Source organism: Condylura cristata, unplaced genomic scaffold, assembly GCF_000260355.1.
Source record: "Condylura cristata isolate star-nosed mole 26May11 unplaced genomic scaffold, ConCri1.0 scaffold00005, whole genome shotgun sequence".
Lineage (NCBI taxonomy): Eukaryota > Metazoa > Chordata > Mammalia > Eulipotyphla > Talpidae > Condylura > Condylura cristata.
The window spans coordinates 41,484,003-41,506,720 of record NW_004567106.1 but is presented as its reverse complement, the minus strand read 5'-3'; the positions used below and the strand labels follow the sequence as shown (position 1 = coordinate 41,506,720).

Genomic DNA, 22,718 nt, shown 5'->3' with positions numbered 1-22,718 from the left:
AGTTTTTTTCATACCATGGCTATTATAAACAGTATTTTGATGAATATAGGAGTGCATCTATCCCTTCAAATTAGTTGTTTTCACATTCTATAGATACTTAGGAATGGAATTGTTGGATCATACAGTAGATGTATTTTTAGTATTTTAAGAAATTCCCATCCAGTTTTCTATAGCAATTGAACCATTATGCACTTTCACCAATGGCATATGAAAGTTTCCCTTTTTTCATAATGTTGCAACTACTATTGTTATTGGTATTCTTAATATGATTAATCCTGGAAATGGCATATGAAAGTTTCCCTTTTTTCATAATGTTGCAAATATTATTGTTATTGGTATTATTAATATGATTAATCCTCATGGGTACGAGATGGTATCTCATTCATTTTGCATTCCCTGAAGGTAAGTGATATTGTCATGTACCATTTGACCATCTGTATGCAGTCTTTGGAGAAGTGTCTATTTAGCTATTTTGCCCATTTTTTTTGATTATGCCAGTAGTTTTCTTCTTTTTGAATTATTTGGATTCTTGTTGAATTACCTGAATTATTCAAGATCTTTGTAGATCTTGAAAATTAGCACTTTGTTGGATGTATGATGTACAAATATTTTCATCCATTAGGGTGTCTTTGGTAAGCTTTTTCTGTGTGCAGAGTTTTTTAATTTGATGTAGTTCAAATTGTTTGTTTTTGTTTCTCTTGCTGTTGTACTTGAATCTCCAAAGGTATCTCCGAAGTCAATATAGTGAAGAGTTTTTTTCTGTATTTTCTCTCAGGTATTTTAAGATTTCAGGTCTTGTACCCAAGTCTTCAATCCATTTGAGTTAATCCATCCATATTGAGTTAATCTTTGTATAAGGTGTGAGAGATTTCCCCTTCCCCCACATACACACTAAGGATGTCCAGTTTTCCCAGCACTATTTATTGCAAATACTTTCTTTTTTTATTGTATACTCTTGGACCTTTGTTTCATTTTATATCTACATTATATGTCATTTTATTTCTGGCTCTCAATTCTATTCATTGGCCTGTGAGTCTAGTTTTAGTCTAACACCATACTGTTTTTATTACTATAGCTTTATAGTATAGTTTTACTTCTGAGCATTTGATACCTCTGTTCTTTTTTTGTCAAGATTTCTTTGGCTAGTTGAGTCTTTTGTGGTTCCCTATATATTTCAAGTATGATTGCTTGTCTGTGAAAATGTCATTGAACTTTATAGGGATGGCAAATTTACATATTGTTTTGCTTAGGATAGACATTTTAAGAATGTCATTTTTCCAATTCATGAGCAGGGAATATATTTCCATTTCCAATTCTTTCTGACTTCTATTTTCTTTCAACAATGCCTAATAATTTTCATTGTACATGTCCTTCCTTTGTTAAGTTTATTTCTAGATGTTTAATTATTTTAATGCAATAGTAAAGGGGATGCTTTCTTGATTTCTTTCCCTCCTAGTTCACTGTTTGCATATAGGAATGCAACTGATTTTTGTAGACTGATTTTTTTTTGGCCTGCCAACAATGTCATTTTAAAAACGAATATTCCAGGACCCTCCCTGATGGTGCAGCAGGTTAAAACACAGCACCAAGAAGCTAAAGTCACTTCAGCATGAGTGCGATCTCCACATGGTGCGGCATGTGGAGACCTGACCTGCCTGCTACTCCTCTCAGCACTGTACTTTGTCAGTCAGTCTGTTGTGCTCCCCAATCTATCTCTGGTGAATCCTCTCACTGCCCCTAAACCTCTGGACTGTACTCCAGTTCTGGATGCATAAATAAATAAATCTTTCAAAACATAATGAAAAAATAAAAACAAACTTTCCAGATAACTCTATTGTGCAGTAAGGGTCACAATCCCCAAAATTAGAAGCTGAGTAAGTATAAAAAGGTAGTTGAATTACAGTTTTCTTGCTTAGTAAGATTTAGGTGGAAATCTGTGTTTCTTTATGTGATCTTAGGGAGCATTAGAGAATGCTATTTTAATTCAGAAGCAAGGGCTTTGATGTCAGAAATTTCATGTATACACAGAGGGAAGGAAATATGTGTTTGGAAGATATTCTAACAAAGGTACTAACAAGTCAGCATGTGGTTTAACACCCACATCCTTCATTGTGTGTGTGTGTGCGTATATGGAGGGGGGAGAATGAAAGACACAGGAGGGCATTCCATATTCTGAGCCTATGATACACATAGAAGAGTCTGCTGGTGGTACTAAGGTCATCATCTGACACTTATCACCAGTGCTTCCTCCATATTCTGGACTATTCACACCCTACCTTGCTTCTCTGGCATGTTGACGAAGGATACTTTTAGTGCATAGTTATAAATGACATCTTTGGTGTCACTGGCCACTATCTCACCATCTTAACTTCAACTGACAGTTTAGAATGGGTTCCTGGGTAAATGCGTGGAAGAGAACAGACCAACTTTCAAATAGGGCATGTACTGCAGTGAAATGTTTGCAAGGTGGCCAATGTAGCTGTAGTAATTACTCCAAGGCATAAAGCAGCCAGTCCTTAGATAAATATTTACTGAAAAAAGTGTATGGTTAGAGGCAGACATACATGAAAAGTGATAGAATATCACTCTTTTCCAGTTTAATTCTCCCATAAAAAATATGTTGTGATGGTCAGAACGTTATGTGAAGTTGAGCTGAGCTTATACAATATACCCAATCTGCATTTGGGTAAAGAGCCACAGAATACTTCAGAAACAGAGTCTTGTAAGGGTACTGTGTTATGTGAAAAAGTCATTCACTTTGATGATGAAAGATTTACACTGGAGAAGCTGATCACAAGCAGTTGTTATCCTGTGTTACAAATATTCTCATATTGGGAAAAAACTATGTTAGGGACAAAAATGTGAGACAACCAGGGTGGTATGTACTCATCATTGGGGTTAGGAGACTGGCTTGGGATACTGGATTGCAGCTCAATTTGTCATCCTTTCTATGCAAACTTGTCCCTTTGGGTCTTTTCTAAATCTATTTTACTTGGAAGATAAGGCTTAAATAAAAATCATTATATGTTTCATAGAGCTACTGCACATATTAAATGAATTAAAATAAATTACTTTTACTTGAATGTAAGTACTCAGTGAATTAAAATAATAAAATTTATTTTATAATAAATTGTTTAAAAATTGGGATAAAAATCATTATATACTTGATAGAGTTGTTGTTCATATTAAATGAATTAAATAAATTACTTGAATGTATGTGTACTTGAATGTAAGTACTCAGTGAATTAAAATAAATGAATTCCAACAAATTACTTGAATTAAGGACTCAACATATGCAGTCAAGATTCATCAAATATTTGTCTCCACAATACTCTTTGTTTGCACTGTGGTAGGGATTGGGGGAAGGAGCAATGATCGATCAGAAATATAGTCTAATGAGACAATAAAACAGGAACAAAAATCATAATATAACATAGGTTTTTTTTATAATACAATGCTTGCCTTAAATTTAAAATACTAGTTTAAAAACTAATGTCTTAAATATATTTTATTTTAAAATATTACCTTTGGATAAATGGATAAACTGAATCCATTCTACTTAGACTCTTAATAATTGAATCTCACCTCTAGAAAGACTTCTTAGCAATCTAAACACTTTAGTAATAATTTTCCTTTTATAAGTATACACTTACTACCCCTCATTATACCTAAGGGGAATGTGCGTTTGCTTTGGAAATGTGGGTGGGTCATTCATGTGTTACTTTTGCCTGATCTTTCTGGATATGAGGATGTCTGACCTGGGGATATGGTATCTAGTTGGGAAGTGAAATCATTGCTAATGAGATGGATATCTACACATAGGCTCTGAAAGCTTCACAGCTAAGGGATCGGTCTTAGATTCTATTTAAGATGAGTGTGGGGCATATTCTCTAATATATGACCTCTCTCCTTTCCCCAATAACAGTGATAAATTACTTAGTTCACACATTAACCTGTACTGTGTATTTTATGTGTATCTTATGCATGAGGAGAGTTATCACATGTGATGTGATATCACTCCCAACAGAAATAGCAATGAACCCTGTCAATCATGTCATAAGCCCCTAGAACTTACAAGATACACAAAATTCACTTCAAAAGCTTCAGGCTGCATTTAAATATGCTTTCTGCCCATGAAATATCTTTCAGATGTTATTGCCAAGTACAGGAGGAGTTACGCTTATCAAAGGTATTTCTAACCTTTTGCTTTTAGACTGAGTAAAAGTAGTGAGGTATAAACCTAGAATAGGATAGTGATTATCTAGAAGGGAAGTAAAAGGCTACACTAGTTTAAGACTTTCTGTATTGAGACAAGACCAATAAATATTTTTCCATTGGTGTCTGCCAATTCTGACTGAATGGTAGACTAAATCACCTATATACATTATTTCATTAGTGTCAATCATAGGAGACACAAAGATGAATATGACAAAACTCCTTTCCCACAGGGGCCCATCCTCCAATGAAGGAGACACACAAATGCATACATGCTGCTCACATGTAATGACAGACATACAAAATTGTGGATACAGAAATACATTGGGGCATGAGTCCAAGGAAATCAAGAGAATTACCAAGGATTCAATGATATCTGGAATATCTAGGAAGGAGGGAGTTGAGGTAAAAGTACTAATGTGGAAAGCTTAATAGACTAGGAACAACACTGTATGGCCAATTCTGAAAGTCAAGACTGGACAATAATTCCAATTTCACATAGTATAAAAACTCTCCAGATTTCCAAATCCAATGTTCTGAGTGAGAAAAAGGCTTATAAAAGTATTATTCCTGACTAATGGGTCTTTATTGCATCCCAGGTTATGGGGAAATAGCTATTCTTCTTATATATTAGGAAGTAATAGAGGAAGAATGAGAAAACAAAACAAAATTAAAAACAAACTACTTTTCATGAGTTGAAGACAGAAAGGATATTTTGTTTGGATACCTAGAATCTACAAAGAAACTTTCAAAACCTTGCCACTAATAAGATTGAGTGTGGGCAGGAGACTCTCATTCTGAAAAGATAGGGACACTGGGAAGAAAAGCATGGGGGGATGTAATGGGAATAGAGAACAAAGGTTCAGCAGAACCAAGAGCAAAGAAAGGTTTAAGTTGCTTTACAGTTGTTTTTGAAAGACTACTCCTAGGGAGAGTAACTATTGGTCATATTTTTACACAACTGGCACACTGTACAAAATTAAGCCACAGTGGAAGAATAAAAGTTCATACAGATTAGATGGCAATTACACATCATTGTGATAAGGGCATGATTATTGCATAAGTGAACAAAGTTCCTCATATCAGTTGAATTTGTATATTTATTTTCAAAACTCTACATAAAGAAGAATATTTTGGAAGAAAATTCCATTTTGCACTCTTTTAAAGTACTTTAAGTTCCTGTTGAGATTTAAATTCGGTTTGATATATACCACAAATTGTGGAAAGAAACAGTCTGAAGAAAGAATGTCAGCCTTGTAAATTAAGGAAATAATAAAGGAAGAACTTTATGGATAGCAGAGAGAAATGGGACCTAATATTCATCCAGCAAATACTATGTGCCAGTCTCTCAGCTAAACAAGTTTCGTATTTTTAACTCATCTGCCGCCTCAGAGAGGGTAAACAATTTTCTGCAGACCTTATACTAAGGGGAGGAAACCTGAATCAAACCCAACTTTGTTTGGTGCCAAATCCAACAACATTGATTTATGTGATTCTGACAGAAATACACACTTACTTTTCAAGTTATATTACTTAAGTGTATGCAGGCATGCATTATGCTTGGTAATATATAATACACTTCAGCAAGGTGACTCTAAATTTCTTTTTATCAGTGTTTATTGGAACCTAGACACTTTCACAACATTGTAAATTGCCTGCTGATTTTCTGAAAAAAATGTGAAACTATAGTATCTAATTTTTAATTAAATTAAATGATTTTGAAAGAACCCAACAATTACATGCATAGAAATAGGGTCTGAAAATGTTTCATTAGAACATGTATTTTTTTTTATATTGAAAAAAGTACAAAATGAAATGATAATGACAGTATGAATGAGAAGCCAATGAACCTGGCTTTGGGTAACGTGGTTTTTTGTTTTTTTTTTTAAAGATTTATTTATTTATTCATACAGAACTGGGGTACAGGCCAGAGATGCGGAGGGTGAGAGGATTCACCAGGGACAGAGAGGGGAGCAGAACAGGCAGATCAAAGAAGTACACTGCTGAGGGGAGCAGCGGGCGGGTCAGGAGAGGTCTGCCATGCCATGTGGTCACCTCTGGGGCAGGCGGGGATCGAACTCATGCAGAAGTGGCTTAAGCTTCCCAGTGCAGTGCTTTAATCTACTGCGCCACCAGGGAGGGCCTGGGTAACGTGGTTTTTAACCAGCAGCTTCTGCTCTGGGGATTGCCTGTGTTCTGTAGGGCTAGTCCTAACTAATTTTTCTGAACACTATACTTTTCATCTCCAGAAGTTGATCATGGACATATCTACCAATTATCATAATGACAATAAAGCTATTCTGCACTAATACTTATAAGGTTAAAGTTGTATGCAAATTGGAATGGGTCGTCAGTAATAACACAATTATGCACTTCTTGTCTCAAATTTTAAAAAGGACCTACTAGTTTTGCAGAGGTCCAGTGATGCAGTACGCAATGAAAACATGGTACTTTTTCAGCAAGGAATTCCTGCTATGATAACACAGAACCCGGACCGTGGAAGAGAATGTTCTGATGCTCATATAAAAATTAACCTTAGTGTTGGATTAATAGAAGAGTAGTGAGGAGTGAGGCACCAACTACACTGTAGAGCATCCTCTATTTCATGTGTAACTCTTTGGCTTCACCAAAGTGAAAACCACTTATGATGAGTCTCAGTTGTCTTTTTCTGCCATTTCTGAGATCAAAGCAATCTTGCAGGGTTTAAACTACATTTGGTGATTAAGTATACTACCTACCATGCTCTGTAAAATTTTTCTAAAATCTCTGACCTTGGAATGAATCATCTGTAAGTATCCCATGCACCTCATAAGGTTTCTGGGAAGAACAAACAGAGGAAACAAATGAACGTGCTTAAAGATATAACATGGTATACATGTACTATTAAAGCTGGGGAAAGTGAAGTGAGAAGAGAATGAGGGGACTTTGTTGGCCTTCATCTATGAGTGTTGTGCTTAATGGAAATTTGAACTTAATTCTTTGCATGATGATGAACTCAGCAAATGGTGTATAATAAGCTTTCAGACACCAGACATCTTATGGAGATTTTTATTTGAGGATATATTACTATATAGTGTTCTTTGGTGTTTGCTGTACCTCCACAAACCCCTCCTTAGCAGTTATGATCATTATATTTCTTGATACTTCATATAAATGCCCACTGAAGGTGAAATACTAACATATACCTGATGGCATCTAAATCTTTCTCTAGGTGTTCCCTATACTGTGCCTTTGATATGCTATTTCCTCTGCCTAGATCTTTCCTCACTTTGCCACCTAGCAAATGACTATCCATCCTTCAAAACTCTGTCAGGCACCATTTTCATGTGGGCCTTCCCTGAGCCCTATTGCCTAACAATCATCCACCTTTTCTCTGCACTCTTTCTGGTCTTTAACATATCTTTATTATAACATTGATATAAATAAATGTTCAGTAGTATGCTTTTAATTATATCTATACTGTAAGCTTCTTGAGGGCAGAAACATCTGTCACTTCATTTTTGCATCCCTAGTAATTAACAGAATGCCTGGCACATATGGACATACACTAAATATCTGCTGAATTGAAGCCTCATTCTCTCTACTATAAATTGTAGAATGTTCCAGAAATGTATTTATATTTTAAAAAATTATCTCACCACAAAAATGAACATTTTAGACATTTTAAGTATCTAATTAGTCTTAGATACTTAAAATCACAGCAAATCACTGCAATAGCTCTTATACCTGCAGAAAATCTTGTAAAATCATCTTAGCTGCAGGACAGAAGGTTGTTTTTCCTGATATTTTAAACATGCATCTTAGTTAACTAGATTGAACTTAAACATGGGACATTTGACAAAGTTTTGAGATTCATCAATTCTTTGTAAAACAATTAGATGATTCTATTGTAATGTAAGTTCATCTAGTTAACAATGAAAAGTAATCTGTTAACCACTAGTAATTAATAATGTTTAACAATGTCATTCTGTGTTATAAAGAAAAGGGAAAAATATTCTCTTCAAATGTATTCAGCTTTGATAATGTTTCTTACTCTTTTTTGTCCATAAGTTTAATTGTATTTCTGACTTTTAGATAGCAATTTTAACATTAGTCTCATATCTACAGATGTCAAATATATTTTATTTTCCTCACACTTTATAAAAAAAGGATATCCATTCACCCTTTGTGAAAGTCTTCTTTCCTAATATTCATATGATGGGATTGTTAAAATCATTAAAATAGATAAAAAATGCTAATATAGGTTACTGTCTAGCCAACTAATAAATAAAAATGGAACAAGAATGTTTAAAACTTTTAAGCATTCTCTGATTAACAGTAATAATGAGAAAACAATGAGGCTTACCGTAGGAAAATGGTCAAATTTATCCTTGTTAACACAAGGTGCAGAGGGTATTTCTTAAATTAGGAGAGAGCTTAGCAATCAGTTAATTCAAACCACTCATTTAACAGATAAAAGCCAGGAAGGTAAAATGTAATTTTGTAGGTGTGTAGATCAAATCATGGATGAAAAAAAGAACAATCTAGCACTGGGACATAAAGGAAATTCTGCAAAGCATTGGTTACATAATGAAAAAGAGACAAAAATCATAGTTCTTCTATGCTATGAGTTGGAAGAGTTACATTTTACCTAGGACCATCCTGTGCTATGATCAGTTACAGGTTGTCCAGTGAAACCACTACTTCTTCAGTTTAATTCCCTCATCCCTCTGACAGCCTATTGCATTTATCTGAGCTGTTTGTGATTCCAGTAATATAGCTATTATGTATTCAGAGACTAAATGCCAACCAGTTACTTTAATTCCAGAAAGAATTCTTTCCAACACCCGAGGAAAAAACCCAGCAGTTATCTCAGTATGCTAGTGTCCAAAAAAAAAAAAAAATGTTCTAGAGGGATATTTAGGATAATTTTGACTCCATGAAATTTTTGCTTGATATGCTAACTTTAGAACTTAGTCTCAGTCCAGAGTATGTGAAGAAAACAGACTATCAACAGTTCAGGAAGAGAACTGTAGTGTGTTTTCAGAGCAAGAATTAATAAACTTACAAGCTATTTTAAAAATTATAGGATATCAATAATCCACTCATTCCATAATAAAGCCTTGGCAAGGGGCCACCATATCAAGTGCAGAGAAAGCTGCAGGCACTTTCTCTGGGTTGCCTTAGCAATGAGCTCCATGGGACTGGGTTCACACCCCTGGCAGGAGAGAAGGCACTTTGTGGCAGGTGCGTGTGGCTCACCGTGCAGAAAAGACGCTCTCCACACAACTTCCTCATGTCCAACTCCAGAGCTTGTCTGCAACAAGCCTGAGCAATGGTCCCCCAAAGTGCTTACTCTCCCCCTCCTTCACCACTAAAGACTAAAGTATGTCTTTAGGGGCTAGTCATTTCCATTTCTGATCTCCCTGATATAAGGAGGGCAGAAGACACAGGGACTGTGGTCCTTGTATTGTTCCCTCTACTGTTAAGTTCTACTCTACCCTTGGATACTGTGCTGTTTGCTTGTGCTTGACCTCTTCAAAAGGCATACTAATAAGAGTGTGACTTAATTTACTAGATTAGTAAAATAATGCTTAAAGACAATGTACCTTTCCTGTAAAAGTCAGTGTTTACATTACATTCATCTTATTGACAAATATATTCTCCAAGTAAAGTTAATGCTGGAATAATAATTCCTTTTTTTTTTCTTTTACTGGCTTCAACACAAAATGTGTGGGAATTATAAAAAATGCTTTTTAAAAAGTATGTAACTCTAACATTAAGGCAGACAATTCATTGTTATTTGTAAAAGTCCATCCCAATGCAACCTAGACGGTATCTAAACCTTCTTTATTTGAAACCAGAAGATCTTCTAAATAAGGTAGTATATGGGAGTGAACAGTTTCTAATAAAAGTATATTAATTGCAGAGTTGAAATTTCTTTCCTACAGCTGAAAAGACAGTAAGGGAGGAGAGGGTAACTAGAATAGAGGGAAAAATTTTGATATAAAAAAATGAATCAGCCATAGTGAAATGTCTCACAGCATGGAAAATTATTTCTAATCACACATAAGGGGTAAGTTACGGGCATATACCCTGATCTTGAGTGTGGGTTATTAAGAAGGAAGATTGGACATGAGACTATTATGACTGAATGGATCATAGTTTAAAAATATTTCAGGAACCTTGTCATTAAGAGTAAGAGGAAGCCCAAGCTTTCCCACTGATCAGTGGCTGATTAGTAGTATTAGGAAAGTTAATCAACAACTAGTTAAAACTTCATGAGTGAAGAAGAGTGAAGGTAAGGAGGAATTACCAACTACAAACTGTAAATGCTAACATTAGTAAAGAGCATGTGCATGGAGCTAGATTGCTTATTATGAAACCTGACTGCCACAAACTATGAAATTGGTCTGGATCAACTGGGAGGAAGCAAAAATGGTAAGTCACTAGCTGATAATAGTTTAGCTATAGGTCAAGGACCCCTTCCTTATTTCAGTACCCTTATTCCTTTTGTTCGATTGTGAAGCTTATTGGTATTTACATGTGCGTGGTAAACTGAGAAAATAATTTGTAAATAATAAAATTTTAATATTAACATAAAAACATAATCACCCTATTAGAAGGTCATTCTGAGTCCTACATGTTAAATAGCTTCACTCTTCCTTACTGGATGGATGTCCTTGCACAACTTACTTAACTCCTTAGAGATATGATTTCCCCATTTCTAACTGTTATGATTGTTATTTGGGATAATGGGTGTGAAAGTATAAAAGTTAAAATTGTGCTTTTAACATTACTACTAGTAATACAGTACTTTAAGCTGTACCTACTACTAAAATCATAAATCCCCAGTTATAAAAGATGACAAAAGATGACATAGATAATTACAAAATAACTTCTGAGAAAATACTCTGAAATTTCAGCCCCTTTAGAAGTTACAGAAACATCACAGTTCTTGCTTCATCTTTCTTAGTGTGCATGAGGAATTATCACTATCTAAAGAAATGCTATTCTTTATTTAGTGTGGCACACTCTAACCATGAGAATCAGTTATAGTCGTGGGTTGTTTTTTTTTTTTAAATAAACTAATTTTCCTTAGAATTGTTTGCCTTGAGGGGTATAGTACAATTATGAAAGAATGGAAATGCAAATAGTGCCAAAAGCCAAGGTCTTAGCCATGTTACCAGCATACAGAATATTAAAAATAACTAACATTTCTTTGAGCACTTAATACATATCTGTGTTAAAGCTGAACACCAACTAGTTAATGAAACTATCTAGGTTCAAATACTTCCCCTGTTTTTTCAGTACTTGTAGAATTACCTGGGCTTTGGTTTTCTTATCTACAAAATGGGGATAATAACAGACTTCATAGGCTTTTTATGAGCATTAAATGAATTACTATAGGTAAAGCAATTCGACAAAAATGTGGCACATACTCAGAACACAATGAAAGGCCTTTCTCACTTTTCTCTTTTTTCCTAGGCCCCTCTACTCCTGAGCTCATAGCTGAGGACCTGTGGGCTGACACACTGCAGCTGGGCAGCACTTACTCAGTAATACAACTGGATGTGGGGAAATGCTGTTTTAAGAGAGAACTCATTAGCATAGAATGTCACAGAGGGTTTTACCAACAATGTCACTTCAGTTTAGCATTTTCTGTTACAGAAATTTGCAGTTAGGGAAATGATTTCCTTGTTAAACAGCATTAAAAATGTTGCTAGTTTTTTGATGATTGAAGAGAAAGCAACATAAAACATTGACTTTTGGTATGGAAAAAATTCCTCTAAGTACAAACAAGATTTTAAAATGGTATTCTTTTCTGTTTATTTCTAACTTAAAACATATTTTTAAAAGATTTATTTTATTTACACATACAAGAACTGGGGTGCAGATCGGAGATGGGGAGTAGTGGTGAGAGGATTCACCAGAGACAAAGTGGAGAGCAGAACAAGTAGATGTACTGAAATACACAGCTGCGGGGAGAAGCGGGCAAGACAGGAGTGGTCTACTGTTCCCTTATTTGGTTCCCTTATATTCTTCCTATAAGTGAAACCATCCAACATTTAAAAAAGAAAGAGCTTTAAGGTATGATATTGAGTTAAAAATCTCTCCAACCACTTGACAACTCTTTACATCATCACAAACACAAGTTACCATGTAATGAATGTGATTTCCTTTTACATTTAGTGCTATCTTAAAGACATTACTGCATTATTTTTCATACTTTTTGGAGCTGCACATTTTATGGTAGCAGATGTATGACATCATATGAAAAATTTGAAAACCTTTACACGAGAATCACAGCTGCCAGTCCCCACTATCATTTTTATTTGTAGTTATATGGTTTGCTTCTCTGTCTGTGCCAGAGGAGGCAGCTTTGCATGAAAGCTGTTGGAGGAAATTGTGTCTTCTGGACTAACTAGTTAAGCAAATTGTGTGACTGCCACTCAAACCAAAATGTACCCAGCAGACATAATTTAACAAAGAAGGAAAAATCCCCATTTAAACAAAAGTTATGGTTGTTTGACTGTATATTTTTCACTTTTTACATTAACAGTAATATTTCTAGTGAGCAACTTTAGGACTTCTTAATACATGTGAAGTGGGGTACTATCATGGATTTGGTATCTGTCAGGAAAAATTCGGCTGACTTTTTTCTCCTACATAGAGTAGGAGTTCGTTCTGTCTCCCGCCTACAGATGAATTAAGAAGCTAAGTAGGGTCCATTGCTCTCTAGCCAGTGCCAACAGTCCCACATACAGTACACACAATTAAAGTCCTGTCAGTTCTTGCAAGTCCTGCTGCTGTGGCTCAGGGTCTCACTGAAGTAATGGGCTGTGGGGCTGGTGGTTCAGGATGCTTGGAGGAAAGACAGCTTTCAGGGCCAGGCACAGCAGCCCGGCGCACCTAGACGTCTGTCATTTCTGCTACGAGGCTATACTAGAGGGGAGCCAGGGAGGAGGTGTTCTCTAGAGAACCCTCAATTCCTCTCCAGGGATGAGTCTCACGCTTGTTTGGGCCATTACAAATTATGTGCTCTAAATTAACAAAGGCACTGTGAGCAGAGTGTTGAGCCTGGGCTTGATAGTCACACTGCCTGGGTTTTCAATAATGTGGGAAACTCCACCAGAGTCTCCTCATCTGTAAAGTTGGACAATTTGCCTCTTCAATACTATAGAGCAGGTTAGACATGATGAAAGCTGCTGTTTGTGCAACACTAAGCGCTCCATAATATTTACTGTTTTGATGATACAGTGATGATAATGTTATCATTTTCAACTTTTATTTAAATGAAACCAGTCCACGTATTTGCATTTCAATTCACAGAAAAACTTTTTTGTTAGTGATTGTTAGGAATTCCTGTCTGTTTGTCTGTTGCTAACAGGAAAATGAGTGTTTGTGCATCTGTGCCAGGCACACAACACTGATTTCAATCTGACATGCCCTACTGCTGAGAGAACTCAAGTCTGCAGCGTCTGCTCCCAGTTGCTGGTCTGCTTGAAGGGAGTGACTCATCGATAAGGCAGACTTCTAGTGTCCTTGCAGAGGCTTTTCTGACAGTGAGTAGGAAGATGGAATTTTTTTCACACGTTATAATCAGTACTGCTAATTGCATAAACGGGCATGTAATTAAATACCAAAAATGGTATCTCTACAGAGGACCCATGTTCATTAATAGAATTGGTGAATCAGCATTTTCTTGACTATAGATTTAAAATAAAGACCACCATACTTCATTACATTATGTAAATATTTGAATTAATATTGAAGTTAAATACTAAAACTGAAACAAATTTCTTAACCTACTGACACTGTCATTCCTACAGTTGTAAAGTCCCTTAATTTCAGCATAGTATATTTAACATTTATGTCATCTATAATGAAATTTCAGATACCAACTGAAACAATTTATTTTCCTGTGTTTAATTAATGATAAAAAATTAGGTGACTTTCCCCCCCCACAAAAACACTCCATGAGGAAGTGCAAATGGCCAAAAGATACATGAAAAATTATTCAACATCAGGGAAATATAAATCAAAACCACAATGAGATACCACCTTAAACCAGTGAGAATGGCACATATTAAAAAAAAAAAAAACAACTAGCAACAATAAATGTTGGTGAGTATTTGGAGAAAAAGGAACTATACGATACTGCCGGTGGGAATGCTAACTGGTCCATCCACTGTGGAAAGCTGTGTGGAAGTTCCCCCAGACTACTAAAAATGGAGCTACCATAAGGCTCATCAATTCTACTCCTGGGAATCTACCCAAAGAACACAAAAACATTAATTCAAAAGGATACCTGCAACTTTTTGTCTACTGCAGCACTCTTTACAATAGGTAAGCTTTGGAAACAACCCAGTTGTCCAAAGATAGATGACTGGGTCAAGAAGATATTATCTATCTATCTATCTATCTATGACTGGGTCAAGAAGATATGATCTCTCTCTCTCTCTCTCTCTATCTACCTATCTATCTATCTATCTATCTATCTATCTATCTATCTATCTATCTATTCAGCAATCAAAAAAGATAAACTTATGCAATTTGTAGCAACATGGATGGAGCTGAAAAGGATTGTGCTCAATGAAGTAAGCCAGAGGACAAAAGAAAAACTGAAAGATACAACACCCAAACCAAGGATAGTGAAGGAAAAGATAAACAGCTGGGACTACATCAAGTTAAAGAGTGTGTACAGCAAAAGAGACACTATACAAACCAAGTAGACATCTCACTGTTTGGGAGGAAATTTTCTCACACAATATCAATGATAAAGGATTGATCACAAAGATGTACAAAGAGCTGATGAAAATCAACAAAAGTAAACAAACAACAACTGGGTTGTTTCCAAAGCTTACCTATTGTAAAGAGTGCTGCAGTAGACAAAAAGTTGCAGGTATCCTTTTGAATTAATGTTTTTGTGTTCTTTTGTAGCAGAAGAGCTACAAAGACACTTCTCCAAAGAGGAAATGCAGATGGCCAACAAGAATATGAAAAAATGTTCAACATCACTTGTAATAAAGGAGATGAAAATTAAAACCACAATGAGATACTACCTCACACCAGTGAGACTGGCACATCTTCAAACAACTAGCAACAACAAATGTTGGCAAGGATGTGGAGAAAAAGGAACTCTCCTGCACTGCTGGTGGGAATGCAAACTAGTACAACCACTATGGAAAGTTGTTTGGAGGTTTCTCAGACTGCTAAAAATGATTCTTCCATATGATCCAGCAATCCCACTCCTAGAGAAATACCCAAAGGACACAAAAACATTGATTCAAAAGGACACCTGCACCCCCATGTTTATTGCTGCCCTATTTACAACAGGGAAGACATGGACTCAACCCAAATGTCCTAAAGTAGATGATTAGATTAAAAAGATGTGGTACATATACACAATGGAATATCACTCAGCAACCAAAAAGATAAATTCATGCCTTTTGCAGCAACATGGATGGAGCTGGAAGGGATCATATTTAATGAAATAAGCCAAAAAGAAAAAGAAAAATACCAGATGGTTTCACTAATAGCAGGCACATAAGGGACCAGGGGAAAAGAATAAAAAGTAATTGTAATTAAAAAAGAAAGAAAGAAAGAAAAACAATGAACAACTATATGCCAGAGACATCTTATGGGGATAAAGTGGGGAATGGATAAAAAATAGGATGGGAGGCCCTCCCTGGTGGCACAGCAGGTTAAAGCACAACACTAAGAAGGTAAAGCCACTTCTACATGAGTTCGATTCCCGCCTGCCCCGGAGGTGACCACATGGCGGGGCAGGCTGCTCCCCTCAGTGTACTTTGTCCATCTGCCTGTTCTGCTCCCCACTTTGTCTCTGGTGAAGCCTCTTGCTGCCCCTGAGCCTCTGGCCTGTACCCTAGTTCTGTATGCACAAATAAATAAATCTTTAAAAAAAAATGGGGTGGGAAAGGTGTATGGGACTATGGTGATGGCACACAGGTGTATTGGTGGTGGGAAGTCCACAGGGATTACAGCCAAGTTGGAAAAAGACACAAATGAAGAATGATGTAAAAAAAAATAAAAAATAATAAATAAAAATGGTGTACTGGTGAATTGGTGGTGGGAATTTTACAGTGACTACACCTGAGAAAACATTTATACAAAAATGAGAATGATGTAAAACATATACAAATACTAATTTAAAATCCAGAATAAAACAACACTCTATAGACTGAAATATCCACTATGTTACTATATATATTCATGTAGATTCTACAAACAAAGCTGCTCTTCACAAGGGATGCAGCTTAACATGATGAATACCTTGTGAAAATAGTGTGATGGAGACACAATTCACATTTTTTGAAGTTAAAACAAAACATGCTTAATAGGTATATTCTAATTAAATGGGCAAGTTATATTTGTTGTAATGGAAAATATGCTTCATTTCAAGTAATGTTTACATCATATAGAACTGAGGTATTTTAGTCATTTTAGCGAATCGTACATAACCCTTAAAACTATTGCTAGGTTTGAATTATTTGTCTCACTTTTCTGGTTGATCTGATACATGCACCATGTACCTAATTACTGGTATTGGTAAACCTGATGGAATTACATAATGAGGAAAATTCATGACAAGAAGTAGAACTAAATGCAACTTAAAGGAAATTAAGCTACTTGACTATGGCCTGTATCTGTGACCACATAATCAGTTGAAATCTAAGGCCATTTCATATATTAGCCATTATTAAAGACTGATTAAATAATAAATTTTTACTATGGCAATAACACATTAAAAAATGGAAGTGGAGGCCCTCCCTGGTGGCGCAGTGGCTTAAAACACTGCACTAAGAAGCTGAAACCACTTCTGCATGAGTTCGATCCCTGCCTGCCCCGGAGGAGATCCACATGGTGAGGCAGACCTCTCCTGACCCGCCTGCTGCTCCCCTCAGCAGTGTACTTCGTCGATCTGCCTGTTGTGCTCCCCACTCTGTCTCTGGTGAAGTCTTTCACCACCCCTGAGTCTCTGGCCTGTACCCCAGTTCTGTATGCACAAATAAATAAATCTTTTAAAAAAAAATGGAAGTGGAAAAATGTTAAGAGAAATAGAATTAGAGACAACCATTTGAAGAATAAAGATAACCAGGAGAGTTTTCTTTTAGTATTACAGCTTATATTTGATTAGATAATTAGTTATTGGGGTCTTCCTGGAGTGGATCTTTAATTAAAGAACACACACCTCAAAGATCAAGGAGATGGGATGCACTGCCTTCTGATGTGTGAGTATCTCAACTTTACGGTAGATACTTAAGGGAGTGAAGAGAGGTTGGAATTAAACACTGTTACCCCATTGGAAGGCAGCTAGAAAGGAACTGAGAATATGAAACAACAATCTGAAGGGCTGGAATAAGATAGGGGTCAGCAAACTCTTTCCTGCAGGCCAAATTCTACTGGGTACATTTTGTAAGTAGTTTTATTGGAATATGGTTATGTCCATTCATTTATGGGTCACCGGTAGCTGTCTTCAGGCTACAGTTGCTAAGTTGAGTAGTTGTGACAGAGACCATTTTCTCCACCAAATTATCTGATATCTGGCTATTAATGGAGTTTATCAACATCTAGACTAAGGGGAAGTTTTTGTCATAAGTTCCACAAGGAAGTGTATTAAAGATGAAGTCTGGTATATTACATATCTCAGGTCTCTTTTCTTATATGGAACTACCTTGGATTTCAGATCTGATAGGCACCAGCACAGTATAGTCCCACTCAGTGAATACAAACAAATCAAGTTCACTGAAAACATTTAATGTTGGTAAGTTTATCCAGGAACTGCAGCTATTCATTACTATTAAAATGTGTATTTTTATTGATTAGCAATGTAGTGGGGGTAGTGTGCCTTATAACTATTTCCTAGTGAACCCCCCCCCATTTTTTTAATAATTAGAAATTACTCCATATGTTAATTTTCTTTTTTGGCTCTATTGAGTATCCACATGACATAAAATCATTAGATTCTATGTTAGAAGCCTGCACAAAGTGAATTCACCCTGCCTGGAAATGACTGACTATGGTGAAGATTAGGGCTTTTCTAAATGAAGATGATGGTTTGAGGCATTTAAGACAAGTGCTCACGCATGAGCTAGATGCTCAAGGGCATGAAGAACACAGTGCTACCAATAGGTACAACTCAGTACAAAGAATTGCTGGACAATTAGTGAGAGCTTAATATTTGTTTGAAGATTGATACAAAAACAATCTTGCAAAATTGTCATTAATTAACACAAATGCCTTTTTTTCTCTACCCCCTATTAGAGGTGTTATTCTGAATAAAATAATGCATAGAAGGGATAACTCACTAAAATGCTTTAAGTCAATGAAATCTCAATAGATAACATAAAAATCTACAGAAAAGAGTACTATTTGAAGTGGAGTCTTAGAAGAGAAAAAATTTAAATTTTACTTCATCCTTCAACTGGAGAGTATGATTGCCTCATTTAATTAACTTCAGAATCTGGTTTAATAGAACATCTCTTTTACACAACCAGTCAGGTCCAACATTTTGATTGCAAAACAAAAGGAAATTTCTTTGATATTTTTAATTATCACTCATTTGGAGGACAGTGTGAAACTCACTTTCCCAATTTTGTTTCAGAATCACTAGTCAAAGGAAAGAAATGACAAATTAGCCAGCTGGATGGGCAAAAGACAGTCAGCTATTGCCATTAGAGTGTTTGTGGATACTTCAAAGTAAGATGAAAGGGAAATAAAGGAGATGTTAGCTACACATATTCAATAGATGAAATACTAACACAATTTCACAACATACTAATAACAAGTTAATATCAAACTTAGAGACTTACTCAACATAATAAGTGCCATATATGGGATCATCGATTTTTTCCCAGCCATATGGAAGCTCTGAAAAATAAAGAAGTTTTTTTCAGTAAGTAATAGTTATCATAGTCTCTAATAACAAGTAATACAATTTAATTGTTTGTAGACTGCAGAAATCTTTTATCAATGTGGAATAAAGCATTCAGAGTCAGCACCAAATTTCAGACACATATTGTAGAAACTATAAGAAACACTGACTTGAAAATTGGCAGTTAAAGCAGGAACTTTCTTCTCTGCAGATATACTGCTGGGTCTAGCTGTTTATGCCATGCCAAGCAGTAGGATGGCACATCATCATGTTATCACCACTCAAGGCAATACAGAAAGCAAATTGCTTTCTTGAAAGTGCATACAGCTTTCTTATTTATTTGTATTGTTAAAAGGAGCATTTTAGGGTAAAGATAGGATTTTCAAAATACATCTCTAAGGATAGCAAATTGTTTCTCATGACTGAAACAAAGGCACTGTAAATTCTCAGTTGACATCCCACTATTCAAGATGGTTACTTTCTATTCTCTTCATGTAAGTCAGAATTTGAATACTGCCAACAAGATCTCTGGGTATATATTTTATAAAATCTAAAATTTTAAACACATTTTCCTTAATGTTATGGTTCTTAGTTTTAATTTTCATGGCTAATTTTAATATATACACATATTTAAAATATTTGCAATGTGCTACAAAAGGTAAAATTATGCTTTTTCAAAATCAGATTTTGATTCAAAATTATTTTCCAAATACACCAACCCTTTATAAATATTAATTTCTATAAATATGATTACAAGTTTAGTAATTTTTACATTCGTCATACCGTAAACTTAAGACAATAAATTGTGGAGTAGTTTTAAATTTTTTCTATCAAAATGATAGTTAAGAACAAACCTTTACTGAATATTTACTATAGTCCAGGTACTGGAATTTTCCATATCCTAATTCATTCTATCCTGACAGCTCAGGCCTTAAAATCTCCATACTGTTTCCAATGATCTTAACCAATTTACATATCAATTTAGACACTGTTTAGCTCAGCATAAACAACACTTATTTTAAATTTAGGAGAATAACTATCCAGATGGTTTTCACCAGATCCTCCCCTCAAGCAACTGGAAAATCTGATGATTAAAAATAATCCATCTGAAAAATATCTACTGTGTACTTTTGTAAGCTGCTAAAGTATAATAATATATGGTACAAAAATAGATAATTGGATAATTATTATTAATAGGGTTAGAGACATTCATATTTATAACAGGTTTATATTATCTCATGAATATAGTAATAAATAAAATAAACATATTTAATAACCCATAGAATAAAAGCCTACCATGGTTAATTTTACAGATACTAGGTCTACTTAATGGCAGTTACACAGAAGTATTTGATGGTCAAATTAAAAAAAAATTTAAAAATGTTTGTCTTTTTTTTTTAAATTGAGGTCACAGTGGTATATATTATTGTTATATTTGTGAAGTATAGGATCCCCTCCCCTCCAGGTAGGTATTGTCACCATAGTGTAGCCACAACTGAGTCATTCAACATACACCACCATAGTCCCTTGTGCTTCCTTCCTTCTTTGTTCGTACTCTTCCTTACACCAAACCCACTGGATGCTTCAGTTCTAGAGTTAATTTTTTTTAAAGATTTATTTATTTGTGCATACAAAACTGGGGTACAGGCCAGAGGCACAGGTGCAGTGAAAGGCTACACCAGAGACATAGTGGGGAGCAGAACAGGCAGAATGATGAAGTACACTGCTGAGGGGAGCAGCAGGTGGGTCAGCAAAGGTCTGCTGTGCCATGTGGGTCAGCTCTGGGGTGGGAATCAAACTCATGTAGAAGTGGCTTTAGCTTCTTAGTGCTGTGCTTTAACCCACTGCGCCACCAGGGAGGACACTTAAGACTTAAAGACTTAATTTTTAAGCTTGTCATTATCTGAACCTTACTTTATGTTCCACAATAAATGACAACATTCAATATTTATCTATCTTTTGACTTATTTCATTTAGCATTATACCTCTAGCTTCATCCAAACACAAATGGCATGAGTTTATCTTTTTTTGATCACTGAGTAGTATTCCATTGCATATATATACCATTCCTTTCTATCTATTCCTCTGTTTTGGGGTATTTAGATTGTTTCCATAGTTTTGTCATTATAAGTAGTGCTGCAATAAAGTTGAGAGTGCAAGTTTCCCTTTGAAATTTTATATATATATATATATTTTAAATTTGGGGGTTAGATGCAAGGAATGGAATTACTGGGCTTTATGACAGATCCATTTTTAATCTTTTGGATCATCTTCATATTGCTTTCCACTGGGCTGGACAAATCTGCATTCACCAGCAGTGTAGAAGGGGCCCCTTTTCTCCACATTCTTGCCAGTACTTGTTCTGGTCTTTTTTAATATGGGCAACAACTAACACAATCAGATGTACTCTATGCTTGAACTCACCTCTTCCCAGAAAAGGTTCTTTAAAGTTTTATCTTTAACAATGCAAACTGCACTTACTCACTGCAATATTATTTTCATAGCAAAACATGGAAGTTAATTTAAATATATAACCAGAGATGACTGTTTAAGTAAGCATGGAGTGTTCACATGGTGCAGTACTACATGGCTGAAAATCTTTAAGAAAATCTCTATGATTAGCTTGAGAATAGAGCAATTTGTGATTTGTTGGATATGTTGCTAAACAACAACTCTCATATATATGTACTTATTTTTGAGAAAAAGTAGATAAGAAGGAGAGCCAGAAACTAGAGTCAGCTAAACTATCAGAGGTGGGTGTGACTACTAGTTGAATGGATTCTTTGAGCATACTTCTTAAAAACCATGTCGAGATTCTTCTATTCAGAAAAACAAAAATAAATGTTAAAAAATGGGAAAAAATGTCGAAATTGAATACAAATAAAGGTAAATGAACTTAACTACATATGAAATTGCTAACTCCTCAGAAAAGAAAGCAGTCAAGTATTGGAGAAATTACAGATTCTGGAACCAATATTTTACTACACAAAGAACAGGAGGTTAGAACATTCAAAAAACATCACTGAGGCTCAAATGGGGAATAACTATATTTAAAGTGCTGCACAGTTTGCTATGCTTTTCTGATAATAAAAGTTAGGATTCTAGTTTCTGGAATTTGTGGTTAATTTGTACTCTATAAATTATAAATTTATAACTTCTGTAACAGAAAATCTGTGGGTCTGGAGTTTAGGATCCTCATGAACAAAAAACTTCTATATAAAACTTTAAAAGTATGAGGTGGGGCACACAGTAATTTCAGTGATTTAGACTAAGGTCAGGCTAGAACTTAATAATCAAGGTACAGGTCTCTGGATTAACAGGACTGATGAAAGTCTTCCCATCACTCTGTTCTTATGCTGACAGTGACCTCAGATACCTGAAACTTTTGTGAAGGGAAACTTTGTCATTCTAGAAGATGGAAGCTGCAGAGGTGGAATCCATTTATGCTAGGAATTTGCCATTTTGGGGAGTCATAAAGAATCTGGAAACTATTGCAGATACTGGGCATATGGTTTGGTGAATGGGTTGTAAGACACAATGATACAGCAGGAAGTGTACAAAAGCCTGGGAATTGAAAAGTGTATCAGTTTTGCTGCCTTTGTGAATAATATTTTGCCTTCAGGAG

At 35.4% G+C, this 22,718-nt stretch overlaps 1 protein-coding gene across 3 annotated transcripts in view; it reads right to left on the bottom strand.

Moving 5' to 3' along the window:
* MAGI2 (membrane associated guanylate kinase, WW and PDZ domain containing 2) overlaps positions 1-22,718 on the bottom strand; it is a 458,519-nt gene that overhangs the window by 242,177 nt on the left and 193,624 nt on the right. For all 3 annotated transcript variants that reach the window (XM_012720830.1, XM_012720831.1, XM_012720832.1), the window contains exon 5: positions 19,032-19,089. In XM_012720830.1, the coding sequence (XP_012576284.1) occupies positions 19,032-19,089 (58 nt within the window). The remainder of the gene's footprint in view (positions 1-19,031; positions 19,090-22,718) is intronic.